Source organism: Echinococcus granulosus (assembly GCF_000524195.1).
Source record: "Echinococcus granulosus chromosome Unknown EG_S00002, whole genome shotgun sequence".
Lineage (NCBI taxonomy): Eukaryota > Metazoa > Platyhelminthes > Cestoda > Cyclophyllidea > Taeniidae > Echinococcus > Echinococcus granulosus.
The window spans coordinates 1,773,477-1,795,025 of NW_020170382.1; the positions used below are offsets into that span (position 1 = coordinate 1,773,477).

A 21,549-nucleotide genomic window follows, 5' to 3' on the forward strand; every position below is an offset into this window, starting at 1 on the left:
TCATGCTGACTAGTACGTCTTCTGTATCAGTCACAGGAGATGAAAAAGCACCACAAGTCCTCCTCATACCCCCAGAAAGTCGTGCGAATTAGCTCAGGTCCACCAAATGAAAAAAGTTGGGCTTGGAATCGTTATTGGCGGCTGTGAATCTGGTAAGAAAACAAATAACCATGCAACTGCTAAAAGATGACGTGAACTGAGATCGGACAATCCGTCGAGAAGTAGGGCGATTAGCTGTTCAGCGTTAAGAGCTCTCGGTTCGAGTCAATCGCCAAAAAACTGCAGTGTGGGGGCAAGTGACCCTCCTTCCGAAGCTTTGTGACCTTGTGCTCGCCTGCAAACTTTTGAGCTGTCTCAGAGGCTCGATTTAGAGGAATGAGTGCAAACGAATTACTTCCACCAGCTACAAAAACTAGCAATTAACTACTAATGACAGAACGCATCCAGAATGGTCGACAATGTACCCGTGGTAGCTTAGCGGGGGACAAAAAGCGGATCCGCAAGAATGAATGACAGCTAAAAATCACCAGTCTCGAATCGAAGTCACAATTGTGCTGGCAGCAGTCTTGAACAACTTTGGCATATAGCCTTTTGGCAACGTGGAGCCGTTGGGAGCTGGCACATCTCTGCTACTTCAACGAAGGGTCAAGAAAGAACCCATGAAAATATTTCAGTTTTACAAAACTGAGCATTCTGGGCACAAAATTGCGTTTATTTACAAATCGCAGGGCAGTCGTCAGAATCAACGCTACAGTTGAGTGGGAGGCAGAGCAGTAGACAGCTTCGGCATATGGCTCCCCGGCACCGTGGAATTGTTAGCAGTTGTGACGTTGCTGTAGTGCTGAATAACGGCTGCCTCGGCACGCTCTTTGACCAAAGCCTCCACGTGCTCATATGTGAGGAGGGCGAGGCCCAACTGGTCCTTTTGTCGGAAGGGATGACTGCCCATGAGGCGTAGGAAGCGCCGACACGCCTGAGCCGCCTCCTCCGTCGAGAGATTCACGTAGGCGTCACTCAACTGCGCCTGAATCCAACTTGGCAGCTTGCAACGCTTGTCCGATCGCGCGTAGCGCTACAGGATCGTTAAGTTTAGTGACAAATAACCCTACATCCTCACCTTATCAGGATTTTACTGCCTGACGGTAAAGTTACTAAAGATTCAAAAATCCGTTCACTCCGTACCCTAGGCAGATCGTCTTAAGCGATTGAGAGATACTTGATGGGGGTAAGATTACAAGATAACCAATTTATAGCGAAGGAAACGAAATATTTTCATTTAAAAGTGATGCCTTCAATTGTTTGACAGTAAAGCACCTAAGTAATAATTTTCGGGTGGGTGTTTTACCTCATATCAAAAATAGACTGTTTTAAGTGATCAAGCAGCACAGAAAAAAGATGAGATTGTTTGTAAGAAAATGAAATCTCGGTCAAGTGATAGGATGGAACCGCACAAGAAATCGGTTTTCCAGCAGGAAGCCAAATGACGGAGAAGATAGTTAGGATTCGAAAATTTCCTACGCAGTATCAAAAAGACTGCCTTGCATGACCAACGTAAATTTGCCATGAATTTGATGAAGCCATCATCAACACAGGGTCAGTTCGTCAAAAAGGACGCCAGGACGTAGAATGGCATCTACCTTGACTGTCCTTAACCGAATGGACCAGTTAGTTTCTATGACTCAGTGCCCTACTCCCACAACTAATGCCTTATGACCTTGGCCTCTAATGGGTACTACCTCATACAAGTATCCCGTTCATGAGACGCACATTCCGTGTCAAAGCGTCATGAGATAACCTGATTTTAAATGGTGAAAATTGGATGTCGCCCCATCGAAAATCCGAAAAAACGTGCGAATGGATATGCTTCACAATCGAATAAAATTAGCGAAGTCAACTATAGCCAAACGCTCACATATTTTTGCAGCAGAAGACAGCTGGATAACAGATTTCATCTTGAATTGGGAAAATGAAGAAAACTAATCCAGAGAGGCAATTTAGCTACTCGAATTTCGTCGTGAAACGCTGTTTGAATGTCAAAATATACAACATATAATGATACAAAGAAAATAATTAATTATAGCAGTGTTGTAGGTAATAGTCGAGCATAATCAGAGATGATAAAGAGAAATCTGTCCCTGAGTAGTTGGATTGTGCGGTTATGCGAAGCTACTTGGGCAGCCACTTCGGGTGAATAATGCCAGACGCGGCCGCGGGGGAGGACGAGGATGGCATGTGCATTGTGCACGCACAATGAATGCGAAAACGTTGCATTCAAAGTCACACCAATCGCGGTGCCAACAGCGTCCCATTTTCAGCCAATAGCGAGGCCCTAAATTCCAGTCTTATCACAACCCCGGAGTTGATACGATTCCCCTCAATGTTCACCAGTCTTCGTGCCACGGATAATCATGGGCGGATGAAAGCGTGTGATGGGTGCTTTAGTCTCAACTTTAGCAAGTTGATGAATTCTGGATATAATAGCATGCAATTCTTAAAGAGCAAAAAAGATACGGTTATGTATCGAACGGCTCGAAGAAGGGCTTGTGATAGAGCTAACCATTTAGTGTTTTTGCTAGGGGTCCTTGATGGGCATTGGCCACAGTAAATTTTGACACGCAGAGCTGTGAATTTCCGGTCGAGGTCTTCGCACTCCAACAACACCACATTAAGTGGTGTGTGTTGAGATGAAACCACTCACCCTTTGAATGAATGAATAAATCACCAGAAAATTAGGGATGCTTGATTAAGCAATGGCGAGTCTTTCATGTAAGCTGCATACTTCGTGAGATATATGCTGGCTGACATGACGCACCAAACTTTAAAAGGGACCAGGATGACTTCCTTAATAGTAGAGTTAAATGCAAGCACAGAACAACAGAAGTCCACACAAAGGTTTCGTTTCAAATTTCACACCCTCAAATCCTCACTTTTACGAAAGAATAGCGACATCTTAGTAAAAAGGGCAAAGGTCAAGTTTATGCACGATAAATTGTAAAATGGCAAAAACTATTCCTTTGTGAGATCACAGCATCCCAGGGCGCTTTCCGGCGTCTGTTCATTTTACAGCCGAAGAGTTTCGTGGATGAACATTGAGCTCTGGCAATGACTCACAATGCTTCATCAGCCCAGAGCACGTAAACAGTTACATGAAGGTACCATTACAATTACCTGAAAGGCTGTCTTCAATGAATAACCGTATGCCATTGCCTTTAATAAGAAGACTGATTAAGAAAACTTACTAAGCGAAAAAGCTCTTATCAGCCGGTGCATGAATGACCGCGCCAATTCTGGTTGAATTCACGGATTTAAGGGAATGCTTAAAATTAAGAAAATAAAATTTCACGGACTCCAATCGCAGGCAGCAGACTGGCGAAATTGTGGTACTGGATTTAAATGAATGGTCCATGAGCACAATGATTAATGCGCTATCTTCTGATGAGGCCAGCCCGGACATTACGCCGAAACAGAAGTCGGCAATCAGGCTGTGTTGGGTTACCGGCATCACGCCACGTAGGAGTGAAGTGATGAAATGAGGTTAAAACAGCGTATCATGGCGGTGAAATCTAATGCGAGCATAAAAACACTTCCCTTGTCCGGCTCTGATAATATTGGACGAGTGAAAATAAGCACCTCACATTAATTTGTATAATACTTGATGTTAAACAACAATACAAGAAAGCAGGTCAGAAGGTAGCTTCACATTGCGAATCAAATTTATGCTGGCTGCACCAACAACTATTTTAATGACGTTCTTTATACAAAGTAAATAAGTGCAGGATGGCGATTATCAGGAATTCCAGGAAGCTTTGCTAAGTAGTGATCGCCAAAAAAATGTGATCTGTCTACTACTCAAGGGAAACTCTCATTGAACCAAATTATTTACTCTTCTCTAAAAAAACACAAACAAGCTGGAGGTCCCATGGTGGCGTTCGATCGGGGCATGAAGTTCGGCTGACATCAAAATATACCAAATGAACGTTTCTGACTGAAGAGGTATGTAATAGCCGAAAAAAACAAAAACCAAAGCACTCGTTAAAACTGGGACAAAGATCATTCACTATCAGCCACAAAGTGAGTGCTAACAGTAACACAGCCACAATAATCGCATCAAAAACCGAAAAGAATCCATCCCCGTAATTTGAGCGAAAGGAGTAAAGTGGCACAGAATTGATACCAGAAACCAGGAACCCCACAACCAAAAAGTAAGGCAAACCCATTTCTAAGTAATCTTAAAAAAAAAACACGTTTTGTACATTCCCATAAGCCACCAACCTTGTCTGCGAGAATCATGATGCCATAGTCAGATTTGCCTCGAATAGCACGTCCCAGACACTGAGCAGCATGACGCATCGCATCGAAGGTGATGAATTCGTTGGGACGGATGTTGTACTGCTCACGCAGATAGTCCAAGCGGGCCTACATCACCACAATGAAGGCTTTATCGAGAGTAGAGCAAGACCCTGCACTCCCGAATAATGCAAAAAGAGGTCACTCCAATAAAATAAATCGAAGCAGATGCGATACTCGGTAGCCAGATCGTGTTCGCCTCAGAAACAATACCCCCGTCGCAATCTTTGAAATCATGTAGTTGAAAGAAAGCCTAAGATTTATCACCAATATATATATCTATGTATATACGTCCAAAAGAAGATCAAGTGGTACTTCTGCAGGTCGCCTACGGAAAAGACTGACCTTGAAGATGCGGCTCTGAGTGTAGACATAGGGGACACCAAACATGATGACGCACCGGCCCAGGTGGTGATCTGAAACAAATAGAGGTAGTAAGATGTGCTTGTAGGGAGAGTGTAAAAGGAGGAAGAGGTTCTCACCAAAATCAATTCCCTCGGAGACCTTTCCACGCGCCACTGAGAGGAGTATTGCACCTCGACCATTTTCGCAGGCCTGAGAAGATCACACAAGCATAGAAGACAACAAAGTGAGTTTATTGAGGGGCTGAGCACGATACACCTCGGAAAAAGTTATACGATTTGGGAATTGATAAGATCCATTGTAAAAGCACGTGATCCACCAGGCGTAAACCCATGCCGTGACAGTTAAGCGTCTGAGTTGATACTATGTGCCGATACTGAAGGTATTACGTTTACAAAATACAACGACATTTAGATCCACCAGGAAACTGTACAAGACAAAAGTAAACTGGTGCTTTAGTTGCAACAAACATAGATGCTTCGGAGCAGACGACGAAAACAGCAATAGCTTTGCCACCTAACTACCCACTCCACAAACTCTAGAACCACTAAGACGATGAAGCGATTTTGATGTACCAAAGGCTGACAATGATAATCAAAGATTTGACGCCATAAAAGCCAATTTTCCACTACTGTTGCAGGAAATTTCAGCATCTGGCATCACCAGGCACCGATCGAAGTCAGCACCCGAATAACAGGAATTGACAGTCAGATTAAAGCAAAAAGTGTAGAAATTGCACAAAAAATAGTCAATTTACTCTTTAGCGCACCTTTTGGTAGTTAGCCAGAGCCAGGCTAGTCTCCTCGTTGTCCGGTGTCTCAACAAAGAGAAGTTTGTGCTGCTGGATTTTCTGAATTAAATTCTGAAATGCCAAACAGATAAGTAATCTAGATCGGTCGCTTTTGTCGTCGTCGTCGTCATGCAAGTCATGTACTAGGAACATTACCTGTTCGTACCATGTTGCAAATGTTGACTCCTATAAGAGAATAAAATGAGCAAAAAGATTTGCCACTTGTTATTCTTCATGCACAAGAGGAATGTGCTATGAAATACACAAAAGCGATCATTTGCTGTTAAAAATCTACTGTCATAATGTTCTTATTCCTAGATAAGAGGTCATGAATAAATAAGCAATGTTGAGTAATTGATGTTTAGGCATTTACTGCAACATAATATATGTGCTTCATGGCAAATAATCGTCAACCTTTGATTATGTACTTTAGTGAAGCCTTTGGAAAGAACAAAACGGAATAAAATAATTTTACCAAAAAAGATCCAAAACAATGGAAGGGAGAGGAATGAAGTCCTAAAAGCATCTTAGAAATTTTACCAAAATGTATCATGTTATTTTAAGTAGAGGTCGTAGTATCGGGAACGAAAACACAATGTCGAAAAATTGAAAAATAAACACACTACTGAAATTGCCAAAGTAACAGTTTTCAATATGGAAAATGGACTTACAAGATAGTGGTAACTGGGAAAGAATGCCACAATGCCATCAGGAACTATGCTTGACATTTCCACCAATAAGTGACCATAGTTGCGAGTCACAGCTATGTAAAGAGAGCAGAAAATGGGACCTTTGAACCAAGTCCGTGTTATTGCAAAAGGGCCCAACTAAGAGGGTGAGTAGGAGGGGAACTCACCTAAATCCTCGCGACTTTCAAATTTAGTCGTCATAGCAACCTGATCACTACCTCTGGAGACTATCTAAAAGTTGCGTAAAGAGAAAAACAGCTGATATGGTTCTACAAAAGAGATCCCTTGTTAGAATAAGTTGTATAATAATTCGAGAATAACACTGAATAAAGTTGAAAGACAAATATTTGGCAGATACGAGCAGGCATATAGAACAGTTTTCCTCTTTATAGAATTGGCAGCTTTAATATTTGAAGGAGGAAGAGCAGTAGATCGAACTGCGTAGCACAGAAACCGCGGTGGACTTTATTTACCTTTGCCTCGAAGTCTATCAATAACTTTTTTCTTGTATATTTAGCAGAATAAACGGACATAAGCAACAATTCATCAATGAAGAGACAATCACCACAGTAACATTCAGGCAGTGACAGTAGCCACCGCATGGCAGGCCATGCTAAATTATCAATTAGACTGGCAATCAGAATCAAGACAAGACAGTGGGGATGACACCAAGCTTGATTGAAGTCAAGATAAATAAGCAAGGTTTTAACCCTATGGACCCTCAATAGATAAATCGAATACCAGTTGCTCCCAAATTACCAACCAAGATTGAATGATCCACTAAAGACACGAATCGGATTGAAAAGCAAAGTGACAAGATCGTGGTCGCCTTGCCGAAAATGAGCAACTCCAGTGAGCTTTGGAGAAGTGTTGCTGATTAAACAGATGGTGCAATTAAAAGCCGCTTCAGAGTTGACATCATTGTTAAGACGAAAGATGGTTATTTTTTTAAGCTAGCTGAAGGGAGAACATAGAAAGCAAATTTTGTCATCCTAATTGAGTACACATTACGTTACGACGAGTGGACTTTCGCCATATTTTCAACAAAACCAAACAATCTATAAAGAATTGAAAAAAATTATGCGCACAAAAGGTACCACTGCTAGCCAGAGAGAGAGTGCGTGCTTGTAATTACGGTCAAAAAGCATGGAGGACATGGTTCTAGCCGTCAAAATTATAGTCACCTCTCTTGCAACTAACCCGCTTTCACTCTCCCATGCTCCCACATAGGCTCCGCTCCGTCTACAGAACATGCTTTAAGGCATGTTAATAAAAGTTTGTAAGATTAGCTAGAAACCATATTTTGTGATATTATTCGACTCAACGTGAATTGTAAGCAGGAAGACATGAACGCTCCGAGATTTTACATTAGTTAAGCGTGGATATTTTGAAGCCATATTACCTCTAAAATACTTAAAAGGAAGGCTAAAACCTTACAAATAAAACGGCTACTTATTCAACCTACGTACCTATAAGCAGAAGTCATTTTAAGTAACACAAATGACACATTTAATCAGTGGAGTTAAGACACAAAACTCTTGAATGAAAAGGGGAAAAATGAGCGTATTTTCCATATAATCGAATGAAAACTCCGTGCGCAACATGGAAGACTTAAATGTAAACGGATTCAGCAAAAACCACTTTACAGGACCCCATGCATTTGGAACCATAAATACTCCGGTTTTATGGTAATCGTAATCACATTCCGACTAAACACAACACAGCCAAAAAAACGGGAAATGCGAATTGAGGAAGCCATTGCATCATTTGTAAATAAAGCAATTGTATTAACAGCCCGTACTGGCTAAACAAAAGTATAAAAGGGTATTATATGTGTAAATTTTTATGGTATCCCCTATCGCTTCTGCGATGACATAACAGGAAACTTATTCTCAGAGAGTAGGTGAGGAAACTAAGATATTCCCGTGAAATAAATACAAAGCCGGGAAAAAGTGGGGTAAGAGAGGGATGGCTTACCATTGGGCAGATGCAATTACGAGCCAGAGTCATGGTGAGGGAGGCAGAGTTGACTGGATGGAAGTTCAATATCCGCGGATACATGTCCAGCGGTGAAAGAGTCTGTATAAATCACACAAAAGGACCGTGCAAAATTTGAGGACAAATTACCTACCCCAGAAGTGAGGATGACACTAGTATACCGCTCAAAGATAGGATGTATGGCGAAGCTGGCGTCCATACAGTGGAAGTAGAGAATAGGATTAACCACCGTGGGAGCACGTTCATCAAAAGGCTCAATGATCACGCAAAAACCTATGAATTGCAAAAAAAGCTAGTAATTAAAAGCAATACATCAATAATGAGATGGAGCAATATTCATTTTAGCAGCCTTTGGCAAGTGTTGAATAAAAATAATTAAAATCAGATAAGATTGTAGTTCATGGGATATTAAGAAGCAGCGGGATTTTGGCAGCAATAATGGACAGAATGGTGAAGCATCGAAATGGACTTCGGAAGTAAATAAACCAGCGCAGAAGAATATGAACTCTTGGTAACATGAACCGCATCGGACTTAAGCAAATTTTGTACTGGTGAACGCAGTACGCGAAATCATAGCTACGTTGACGAGGAAGTAGCTTTTAAACCCAAGGCCTGAATGTCATTAAGTTCTCAATATAAAATAATGTAACTCCTAGTATCACTAACATTACAAACTGAACGCTACCTTACGGACGTCCTCTGATACAAAATAAACACAAAAGTAATGCCTAAACGTCTAACATTCCAAAAAACGGAACTAGATATACATGCCGGGATTGATGAACTCCCCAATTAGAATTAATTCCAGAAATGCGAATCTCAATAAAACAAGCTATTTACTAATTAAACATTTGTTTACTAGTGAATGAAGAGAAGTAATGGCACCACAATCAACAACTTCAACAGTTTTCCAGTAAAAGCAAACTTTCAATTAGATTATCAGTACGAATAAAAAAAGTGTTTCAACTACAACAATTGGTAAGTGTAAAAGACTAACAAAAAGACATTTTACAAAACAAACCTTTAGTATAGGTAGAGACCAGTGTGCCAAAGTTGCAAAGGAGCATTAATCCTGAGAAAGGTCCAAGATCAGCAAACTCTAGCGTGTCGAGCATAGACTGCAAGCGTTCAGCACAGGACCTTAATAAAATTACAGGTTAAAAACTACCAGCTAAAATCAACACAGGATCACTCATTGACTGTTCATTTGCATCAAAGTGGACTCACCTGAGTGGACGTCTATCGATGCAAACCTTTTCGAGACAGTCCTTGAGGAACGCAACCGGTGTCTCGTGTACCACATGCGCGACACGAAGACGCAATTTCACATATTCCAACAGTCTGCGAAGAAAGCTGATAAAACTGTCGGCGCTTCGAAGAGATCCGGGAACTGCCCCGGTGATAATTTCATCCGGCAGAGCTAAGAAAGCTAGAGCAACGGAAGGAAACCTACTTGGGTTTGCCAACACTGTATCGGTCTCCCGTGCCGCATTGGCTTCTCGAAGACCCTGCACTAGACGGTTGTATTCCTGCTGAAGCCTTGCTGCGTCGTTCCTCTTCACTTCTGCCACACGAGATGCCAACTTCTCAATACCCTGATTACAGCGATCCAGGGCCCGTCGAGAAATGACACAGCTCATTGACTCAATGCACACATTATCTATTGGGATATTTGGTTAAGTAAAGGGTAGAGAATACCCACCTATGTTATGAGCCTCGTCAAAGACTACAACTGTGTTTTTTGGAAAATCATTTGAAACATAAGTTGCAACTTTTGGATCAAGCATGTAGTAATAGCTGTAAACGACAATGTTTGCATGAAGTAGCTAAAGGGAATCAGCTTGTTAGTATGGAAGCTTACAGCATGGCGAGTCAAAAAATAAGGGCAGTAGTTCCTTTTCTTCCCATAGCTGCGTAAATCACTCTGAAGCAGTTTAAGTGATACTGTCACCTACCAGATTATAAACACCAGTAGGAAGGACTTCTTCCCGGCCATTTAAATCAAAGTCTTCAAAAAATGAACAACCAGGAACTGACGAGTCTTCTTGACGTCGACGGCGTACGAAACTAGCAGTGAGTTTGCGACATGCAGCATCAACGGTGGCACCGTCACCTGACCGTCTTACTGAGGGTTCAATGCAGAGGTTCTTGCGAGCACTGAGTGCGACTGCTAGGAGTCCACAACCTGAGGCTCCGGTTTCTTTGGCGTAGTACTTATCAAGAACTTGCATTTCCTCCATGACTTTTTCAAGCTCAGGCACGGTACGCGAACAGTACACAAATTTCTCCACAGTCCCAGGGTGGGCCTTCATGTATGCAACCATGAGCGACAGAATTGAAACCGTTTTCCCAGTTCCTGAAGGCATTTCTAGCACTCCATGACCCTCAAAACAGGAGTAATTTAGGTAAATTTATAGGTCTACTTTGGCATCGAGAGTTGCCTTCAACTCAAGCATGTAGTGATACTGCTCCGGGTATATGTATTCGTAGGGAAAATATACCAGCAGACCGTCAACATTGATTCTAAAAGGTACATACATGAATAAAGCGTGACCTCACTTCATCGTGAAAATGCATATGTGGGTTTAAGAATCCAGTTATATAAGGTGATTTGATCAACCAATCAAAATAAAAGCTAGTGGCCTAAAACCAAGTCCAATGTTGGGAATAGGAGAAGATTGCAGAAATTTCCTATAGTTTAACTAAGCTTATGATTTGTAAATATGCCCTGCATTTGTTTTTCTTCGACTAGCCGATGCTTTTTGCAACAGTGACACAATAATAAATGCCTAAGTTTGCACAAAATTATAATGGGTAAAAAAGCTCAAACAGAGAATTCTAAAAACAGCCATTTGCAGAGTTAAACTAGGTTGCACAGAAACGCTAATAAATAAGTGTGGGTGCAGAGATGATGGATTCGCGTTCGCTGTAACTTGGTCGACTCCTAGGTCGCCTTACATTCCGGCCATCTATGCATGAATAACAAACCTTGTGGTCCATCCTGAGTCGCCATTTGCTATCACCTGGAGGTTTTGTGTTCGTGAGTGGTCTGGATTCCACCGAGACCACAAGTCAGAGAACCAAGAGATAGGCTTCAGAGCATGTGTCTATTGACCGACATGTGTGGGTGAGGTTGGGGGTACGTGTGTAATACGATAGTGATTTATCCCTCGGTTCTGATGAGGCGCCACTTTTGTACTTTATATTAGCCCCCTTGCACCTCGCTGGGTGGGCTGGCCTTTCGGGCCATGCCAATGGCCCAGACACCTTCTCTGTGCTGAATTTATATTCTGCCCGAGTATTGTGTCTTCTTTCGTCTTCAGGGAGTCTCGGGACGCTACACATGTGTGTACAAACCTGACGGCTGGCTAGGGAAAAGTGCCGAAAACAGACGGCGCCACCCGACTGGCTTAGTCAGGTTTTCATTTTAGCAACTGACTGACTTTGGGTTCGGAGAGTCTATCAGCACGCTCTCAGTAGAGCTACCGAGATCTCAGTCGATCAGAAAAGAATGAACGAAGAACTGTATTTAGGGAATTCGCAAAATTAATCACAAAACCAGAAACTTCTTAAAGCTGGAACAAGAACGGTCACCCGACGTTGCAGACAACCCTAGCATCTCCCATGCAAGTATGGCTTGTTATAGATTCAGGAAGTATTTGAAGCGTTAGAGATCCAATAGAAAGGAAAGAGTTTACGTATACATGAACGCGAATCTGAACTTTTCAGGGTAGTATATCTGTCATTCAATTGTTACTTTGACTGTAATAGGTTCAGAGTCTCTTCTACTTCAAGCTTCAAACAATTTGATGCAGAAGATCCAGTAGGTGAAGACATTTTGTGTTCAGGTAGTACAAAAGAGGGTTCACAATTTATCCCATTTTCTTAAGGAGGAGGTTCGAGATAGTTTTTGCCCTAGGGACCGGCGGAGTGAGCTCAGCTACACGGTCAATGCTGGCTGACTGCTTGCCGCCTCAATGTTATGTATAAACAAACAAGTATTACAGTAGTAAACTGGTATTTTGCTAACTGCGTGGGCACTTAAGTCTCAGCAGGTTGTGCTCCCGCGCTGTAGCATAGCTTCCCAGCCATGACGATATCCTCTCAACCCTATTGTGCGTAATTGACAGATGATCCACTCTAGCTCTTCGCAAATTCAGCAGAAACTCGGGACATTGCAGTAATAGCTTAGTAAGTCATTCTCGAGTACTTTAGAACAAAAACTGCGCGAAACCTACCAGCCGTTAAGAACATCTAATGTGGCTTCGTGGGAAGGTGCCGACTTCCTGTCAGTTAGTGCCTAAACTTTCTTTCCCAATTTCGAGCGATCATGCTCCAATTTCGCTTCATTTTTCATGGACAAAATCTTATATTGTAAAAGAACTTTGAATGCCATTTATTCCATTTTTACAGATAATGTCACTATAATAACCGTTCATACGACAATCATGTTCCTTGAAAGCAGTTCCGGATGGAAGTCGCAAAGGAGAGAGCTCTGGTTCTTCAAGGGAGGAAATCATCATCGAATATGTGCTATCCCATTTGATTGTTTTCACGTCCTCATACTGAAATGGCCTGCTCAAGTTCGATGGATTTTCCCATTTGACCGGCAGCTTTTGTAGAGCACAAAACAGGTCAATCGAGGGATCCCAGGTGTTGCAAGGCGTATAAAACCCGTGGCCCAATTCAAGAAATGGACAATGCTTTCATGTCTTGCTGCACTAGTCACTCAAATCTACCGTGCAAGAAAACGGCGAATTAGGGTAACACCCAAGTCGCACAAGGAATCACTCAAGCAGTCTAAGCCGCCAAGTATAGGGCTCCGCCAGTCCCCGCTGCCATTACGACCAAATTCTTGACGGTGATTGGTTTTATCACTTCCGATTCCAGACCGTCTGTGAAAGTTTGCCCTCACGAATTCCGCATTTACCTACTTCTCCTGTAGGCAAGTAGTGCTTCCCCACAGAAAAAGCATTTGATTTTGTGTTCAAAAATGTTAACAGCCTCACTCGATGAAAGCCAACTGCATGCAATGTGAGCTCCATCGACATCTGACAATGGCGTGAAGTCAACAGTATTCACGGCAAAATAAACAAAATTGCCCAACCTAAGAACTTAGGCTGAATATCTTAGTAATGTTAAAGGGCTGTAAAAATCATCTTGTCAAGTTTATTTATACAGGGGTTCCAAATCGTTGAGGGTCAAATTGTCAATTCATATTAAGCATAATGAACCAAGCGCAAGACCAGAAAATATGGAAAAGGGTAAAAAAAACCATAGAAAAAAAGAAAAGATTAATGAAGAAGGAGCAAGGAGGGAGGGAAGGTATGGAAGAATTTCCTTTGCAAATTCAACTCGAAGGCGTCAGCGGCACATACCACGGGCTCAAATATTACTAAAAAAGAGGAAGCGTCTTTGAATAACTGCGGGCAAATTATCAGTGATTGAGGCATGGAGATTTATGAACAGGGGGACTTTGGTCACACTTGAAGCATATCAAAACTACAATGGAGCAAGATCAGTTTGCCCATTTTCTTCAAAAAATTTAATTAATTGCAGAAATATTTTTAAGATGTTTTATTCACTGAAAGAACCATAATTATAATCTAAAATCCTTTACGAACGAGACACAAGCTTGTCAATACCACTTTCATAAAAGAAGAGTTCGACTCTAAAAGTCGGGAAAAGGCCGACCTCTATTTCTCATCCAGTTGTCCATCCAACCCTGCAGCTAGCTACAGCGAAAACCGCACTAACCTTTTTGGTCATCCGCTAGAAGACACATAGTTAATTAATGCCTAAACAAAATCCAAATTATCAGAAAGCATACAAGCCCAGATGAAGATACCAGCGAAAGCTAGCCCTTTCGATCTTGAAAGCCATCGTCCCAAACTGTTACCTTTTTCACCCATTCAAATGTAGACCCGCCAGAAAGGGGGGCGTAAACGCAAATACGAGTGCGCATTGACTGAGTAGACGGATGTACTTTGAACCAAACCGCGAGTATGTCAATAGGGCCGATTCATTTTACTGACGTTTGAATGGCAGGAGTAACCTACGGTATCAGAGCTCGGTCCTGTAGCAAACTTATTCTCTATAAATGACAAAGCTAGTCAAAAAACAGGCAAAAATATAAGGCGATAAAAGTGGAATGAAATTGAAGTGCCATAAAACAAACAACCATCTTGTAATTTCGGTGCACACACGTGGCCGATGAACACGATAGTCGGAGATATAAGTTAGGAGATGGGTGAAAGAGAATGACTCGCCTCGGAAAATGGCCGTCGAGTACATGACCGTCAAACTCGCTGCTCTCATCGTTGTCCAAATCCTCTCCCTTCTCGTTTAATGTCTCCTCGATTTGTTGTTGCCAGTCTGAGGAAAATCCAAATAAAAGTTGAGAACACTGTTTCATTATGACCAACATGACAGTCAAGCAGATGAAGAGACTCCCTAAGGTGTCCATGTCGGTTGAAAAGGTTGTGATCAAGTCTCCTGTGCTTCATGCACTTCCAATTCCATGAAATTCGTTTATCACGGTAGGTGAAATTCAATAACCCCACAGTAAGTACATCAAATACCACTTCAGGGGTGTAGTAAACTGCCGTTTCAAAGGAAGCCTGGATCGGTCTATCATAACGGGAAAAGGGGAATGGAATAAAGGGAATGCAATCAGTTATAATTGGATGAAAACAGAAACTTAATGTTGAGTTGGGAATAGTTACTTAGGTAAGTTTAATAACTTCTTCAGTTCTCGCTTGGAGAGCATTCGTCGCCAGCACATCAGCAATGAAGGAGACGGTTTCTGTCAGAGACAGAAACTTCCTACGGTTTTTAATATAGCTCACTGGAATCATTTATTGGAACGTGTAGGAGCTTGGATGGATGGGTGAATAGAAAGATAGGTAGACTGATGTACGTCATTCTAGCAGTAATAGTGCCCTCTGTCTACTGTGCTCCCTACTGTTTTCCTCATATTCTGTACTGTTCCTTGACACGATGACCTGAAATTGCTTTGGCGTGTCAATAAAGTCACGTAATTATTGGGCATCAAGAATGGAGGATCATACGGAATGTGATGTATTCATCTTTGAATGATTCATCACCAAAATCAGTCGAATCGTTTAATTAATTTCTAAACTGAGCGTACAAGTTCCACGCTTCCAAATGATCTACGAAAAGTGGATAAGAACCTAGCTTATGTAGCTTTCAGTTAGTCCAACGGATAAAAACATGAATGTGGATTCAGAACGACAGTCCGGCGTTCATCCATCCACCCATCCATCTATTCACTCACCTATCCTGCTAATTCCTGCATTTAAACAAATGTATTTAGCGCCTGAATGGGTGACAAGATTAAAAACGACTGCTCGTCAATTCTGGTCCATTCAGTTAAGAAATTGAAAGATTCAAAAAAAGAAGCTGAAAAGGATGTGCCCTGACGTTAGTCCGCCTTTCTTTGCTACGACGAAATAAAACCGACTTCAATAATGCTACTGCAGTGAAAAATACATTCAACAACTTTGAGTACCAAAAGATGAGGAACGCAAATGGCCGAAGCTAAAAACTCACAGCACAGCAAGTTCCGTTTAGCACTCAAGCATCAGTGCCACAGCTTTACAACATGACCTAACCAATCAATCATAGTGGGTGTCTACCACGATCAGTTGGAGGGAACGACGACAAGGCAATCATATGACTAAATAAATGAGTCTTATCCTACTGACGGAGGCACGCGAATGCCTTTGTAAGGCAGCAAATGACAACGTATCAGCTGGAAAAACAACGCTACAAGAAGTACAGACAAATGCTTCAAATAGAGAACCATTCGATATCCACTCATACGCACCAAACCGATTGCCCCGCAGCTGCTAAGGTGTAAATATAGTACAGAAAACCTTTGATCCAGATAAGAACATTTTATACTTAACAATCAAATGGCCTTATAAGCAGTGAGGGCATTTCAAGGAATCTCATACACAAGGAGGCTAAAAAAGTTGTGGTTGAATGCACCAGATCATAGCTACATCAATCCCTGCGTGCAGGAAATGGAATTTGAAAATCCCTTGTTACCCAATCAGGATATTCGGCGGACTACACAAACCAACTACATTGCATAAGGGCACATCCTAGAAGCTGCAAAAATCCAGCAAGCAGCAAACAAGCAGGACTTTGGAATCGCGGAGCTACTCACCTCCAAAGTCTTCTTTTCACTACCGGGCATTGAAGACAAATCAGTATTAAGGTGCGGTTCAACCATATTGCCCATGTGACATGGGGAAAAACATCTCATTTGAATTTAAAACTTTAGTAAAAATCAGGCCAAACATAACAACATCAATTTCACTGATTGACAATCAAACCATCAAACGAATAGAGAGAACTCACTTGGAGGCGCAAAAACAGGGACATGCCGCGGTTGCACATCAGGAGTGGTGGTGGGAGTGGAGATATCAGCAGCCTTCTTGCCCTCCTGCTGGGCGCGAAGAAGTTCATGACAGGCGCGGCAGATACGCAGTTTACTTGGTCCCTGTGCCGGCAACACCCATCGATATTGCGAGCACTTACCGCACACCACCTTCCCGCAATTGCGACAGTGATGCTGAAACAACCCAGTATCACATCCGACTCATCAGGAAAGCCCGCCACTGCCAGTATGCAGACTTAATGAGATAGGACTACTTCATATAAAAAACAGGCCTTTCATACTGCTCTAGGGCGACTGATAAATGCCACTTGAACAAATTCTTCTAAATTTCGAATCAAAAAATGCCATTGAGGAAAAAGCGGTTACTTCAAGGTTCAAAGCAGAAAAGATTCAATGTGCAAAGAGAGCAATAGAGGCCAAAAAACAGATAAGGTAGGCGAGGAAAAGTCACACTGCAACATTGAAGCCCGCTGGATTGTCGGTTCATGTGATATGGGAGAGGAATGGTCGTTACATAGTGCCCACAACATCGTTTGAGTCAGAGCGGAAATATCTACTGACTATTACCACGTGACTTTTCGCCTTGAAAGGTGATTCAAGAGTAGCGCAGTTTCGAACAACACATCTGCTCTTCTGTAAATGAGAAGAGTATGCATACTAAATGGATGCCTTCACCGAAACAGATGCTCTTCTCCAAAATAGGTGATTGTACGGAATGCTAAGTCAAATCCAGTAGCCTCTTAATGTGGTCATGAAGGCTTTGACTAAGCTATCTACGCTTCTACCCAAAGTGGTTCCAAAGGTTGAAAAAAGGAAATCATTTGGTTATTTCTCTGGAGAGTGCGATGAGTGAAGCGAAATCTTATTTCTTCTTAAACACTCTCAGATGTGTGGTTTTAAATAGTCCTTCAGAAGTATCACTAAATTATCATTAATGGAGATCTGCTTAAAAATAAAGGTTGGTAGCAAATGGTGAAATGTTCTTAGTCTGTTCAAAAAAAAGAAGACTACTTTCTCTTGTCCAAGTACCAGATCTTAAGCAATGATCTCCTTGTTCTTATTCGTTTGTCCGGCCAAGTCCGCCAAATCCACACAAGAGAACTACGTACGAGAAAGCACAGGCAACGATGGAGTAAAAAAATACAAACGGCTCATTGGGCTAAAAAAGGCCGCAACCAGCCATCCAAAGAAGTATTGGAGGCGGAGCTCATTTCCTGGATGCGGTTAGAGGTAGTTTGTAGTAACTCAAAATGAGGACAATTACTATCATTTGCCTTTGTAAAGTTCTCTATAAACTCATATACTGTGAATTCGAATATAACTGAAACTATCAAAATCCAGGGGCTAATCTGCAATGTTTTTAACTTCTGACAGGTTTGAATTTCGATTCAACAGAATACATGGCTGATTTCGGCAGAATTAGGCTAAAATTACTTAATGATGTAACTTTCTCAGCCGACTCTAAATGTGATGGTAGAGGTTGGAATAGAATGACGTGGAAACTCAGGCAATAGAGTTAACATCCCAGTCGGTCCAGTTAGCAACAGGAATAATTTTCGGTCACCACGATGCCACCTTTCGCCTAACCTCCTCATCTACAGTCATATTATTGACAACTTTTTCATCAACATATCTGCTATATTCGAACAATTCTATTCCTTCAGCATGTTTACGATGGTAGAGCCAACGCTTCCTCGAGGGATTTTCCGTCTTGAAAAGACTTTTCTAAAACAAAGCAATTTGAGCAACAACTTTCCACCATCGCATCTTTATGTGGCTGCAAGCTTGCCAACTTCTTTGTGATTAATTAGAAATGAAGTAGGATCACATGCCTCTTTTTAAATGCAGGTAGACAGACCCGAGGATATATACGCAATTCCAAGGCATATGAATTCTACACCTTGCACGTCTTGGTAACCAAAACATTGGCCTCAATGCAATGACAGGCTGCCACTGAGCTTAGACAGTCCAAATGGTAAGTGGAAAGGAACAGAAAAAAGTATGCGGCAGATTAATACCACTAAATATTGTCCTCAACTTCCCAAATTTACGCATTTTGGTGTGAAAATACTATTGCGACTGTTTATATCATATCTTAGGGCGGCAGTGCACTCGTAGTCGCGTTTCGTGAGCATAAAACATTGTTATTTCCTTAAGGAGAAAAACCTAGATGAAATTTCAGTTCCACTTCCAAATAGCCAACTGACGACGAATGCGAATAACCTATTGAGGTATGTCAAAAGCTAACGTGCTTATTCGACTGTCGTTGCTACATCTTCAGACTAACTACTTTTGGGCAAATTACTTTTAGAGGGCGAACTTCAATCAAATTCACTCGCACCCATAAGAGTTTTCATGCGTACTGCTTGACGTCGATGGCCCAAATGCATCGTTCGCCCAGTCAGTACTTATTAAAAGTGTGGAATCAAGTACCATAGTTCATAGAGGAAGCATAACATTTCCTGCCGCCCTATTAAATCACATGTTTGTGACTGAGTAACGAAGTTCGGAAAAAAAAATCCATTTGTAGCATCAGTTAAAAGTACTCACGCGACGCTGAACCATGGTGAATTCGGTGGTTAGACAGACCATGCAGTGCGTTGCCACTGAGTTGGGAATCCACACAGGCGATTTTTGTAGGAGTGATAGTTTTCGTTGAGTATCTGACAGTGAGGCAGAAAAAAATCAACAATAGTAGTTGCGTGGGCGAGAAGAAACACGATTGCAACAAGTGTGCCACAACTGATTATTTCTGCGTCGCAGTTAATGCTGCGATCTTCGGTGACATGACAGGAAGTGGGTCTGTGGCATCAATTTGCCTGACTAACGAGATTGCGTGCGGTACGCAGCATAAAAGTAAATAATAAGATTGTGCTGCCACATAGTGAGTGTGCAGTGAGGACTTTTAACGGCTTTTTAATGTATAGCAATCACAATGCAATTGATGCTGCAACAATCACACAAAGTACTCCAATAGGTCGACTCATCAACGTCAAAGAAAATAGTAATTAGAGTATATTAAGTTTAGGTAGATTGAGCGCAACAGCCGAAACGACACAGTAGTGTCATAAATTAACAGTAAAATACATTTGTTGCTGAGCTCTCAAAATCAGTTGTGAGTCCTAAAAATGCAGTCAAGAAATTATCTAATCACTAACAGACGAATGCACATACACTCACTGACTCCTAACTGCAGATAAATCTAGTCGCCCGGTTCTTCCATATTGTGCTTTCACAACAGTAGTTAGGGTCTGAAAAACACCCCAGCAGGAACTCACCAAAACCAGCAGCCTGTCGAGCAGCTTCAGCACTCTGGGTAATGACCAGCACCCATCTACGTTTCTCCTCGGCAATAGAGGCGTAGACAGTAAAAGACTTTTTTGGTGATTCGATTATGAACCCATGTCTATAAACTGACAAAAATGAGGGGAGTAGAGTTAAGATAGCGTCGTATCAAACTAACTTCCACTATCATCGACATCAGACACTGTAACTTCCTCCAGCCGCAATGCATGTGGATGAGCCAGCTGAAAAGGGACGATTTCAGAAAAAGCGTGGAAGAACTTACAAGTTTTCCATAAGAAATGTTTGCATAGACAAGAGCGTCATTAAAAAGAAAAAACGTGCGTTGTTTCGGTCGACGACGGCATATTTTAGTTAGGATGCCTTTAGCTATGAGGCTCTGTTTGTTCTGAACAGCAGTAAGATTTTTCTCAAAGAGGGTTATTTACATTTACTGGTAGATCCAAAAGTTTTTGCGCATTGACTGTTTCACGTAGACGAGCATCCTCGAAACCTGTCAATTTTTGTGCTAAGAGGTGTGAAGGAGGCAGTCTTACAATAATCCGATTGGACACTCGGAACATGGGTTAGGGGAGGTCTGCGCACTTCAGCATTGGATGACGAAGACGAGGAGGTGTCAGTCTCGTGGCCTCTAAACATCAAATAAGAGGCAGTATAAGAAAGCGCCTCGACCGAAACCTATTGTCTTTGTTACCGATGCAGAAGATAAAACATGAAGCACAAATGCAAGTAAATGGATGGGAAATAAAAGTCACAAAATATTTCCTAGTCCACAAAATTGCCGGTAGCTATTATTTAACACAAGCACACTGATTAGACTGTGTCATGAGTCGATTTTTTTGCAATAGTGGCTGCATACTCCGACCATAAGAAGACTATCATATAATTAATAAAATATAAAAAACGTGACAACGAATCTACGAGCCCGTAACGATTGTCACGAGTGACTAGGATGATGCTAGAAAAGTTCGTGATCCCAGATCTCAGTCTCCATGCACCTCGTGAATTCTTCACTCGTCTACACACAACCCGATCAATAAAATATGCTCTGAACTACTCATGAGCGAGGTATACAAGAGTGAAATAAGCACCAAACCGACTACAGTGCTGCATTGCCGAACTCAACAACAGTCAAATCATGCCCAAATATTCAAAAACTAACTTTTGATTTGAAGTCTCCTCAACACCTATGTGACCTTCGATCATCTGAGTAACAGGCCAGCAATTGACGCTCGGGCACAACTGTGCAAGTAAATTGGCTATTCAATTCAATCATGTTGAACTCAAGGTTAAGCTAAAGTGGGTAAAATAAGAAAGCGAAAAAATGCAACACATGATTTGTAAAATAGCTATCAGAATCGAGAACAAAATTTACTTAAGTGTTTATTTGCTTTGCACTTTTTTCTGCCTAGTGGCTATTTTTACTAGTACGGTCAGACTATTAGTTTGGAATATCACATGCGTAGAAATACTTACACTCTTATTACAGACACCAGTGAATTCTTGTTAAAAATTCTGTATAAATAAGTTTGGTGTAAAGTAAACAGAAGCATGCTACAACAGAAATCGCGTACTATCTTGCATGTAAGTGAATAGTCTTCTGTAATACGATAGTGGTTTATCCCTCGGTT

At 41.7% G+C, this 21,549-nt stretch overlaps 1 protein-coding gene across 1 annotated transcript; it reads right to left on the reverse strand. All coding sequences in view use genetic code 11, as the record gives it.

Annotated features, from left to right (window-relative positions):
* Window positions 1-748: 748 nt before the first annotated feature.
* On the reverse strand, window positions 749-20,557 carry EGR_00549 (TFIIH basal transcription factor complex helicase subunit; the record flags this gene model as incomplete). The annotated part of the gene is made up of 23 exons (XM_024489798.1): window positions 749-1,072; window positions 4,273-4,416; window positions 4,693-4,902; window positions 5,480-5,572; window positions 5,657-5,686; window positions 6,172-6,263; window positions 6,357-6,420; window positions 8,167-8,268; window positions 8,321-8,460; window positions 9,209-9,327; window positions 9,415-9,847; window positions 9,890-10,013; window positions 10,143-10,571; window positions 10,611-10,710; window positions 14,394-14,562; window positions 16,576-16,789; window positions 18,203-18,340; window positions 19,166-19,278; window positions 19,894-20,028; window positions 20,079-20,142; window positions 20,184-20,306; window positions 20,347-20,426; window positions 20,455-20,557. The coding sequence occupies 23 exons, from the start codon at window positions 20,555-20,557 to the stop codon at window positions 749-751; spliced, it is 3,543 nt and encodes a 1,180-aa protein (XP_024355795.1).
* Between the last annotated feature and the right edge of the window lie 992 nt (window positions 20,558-21,549).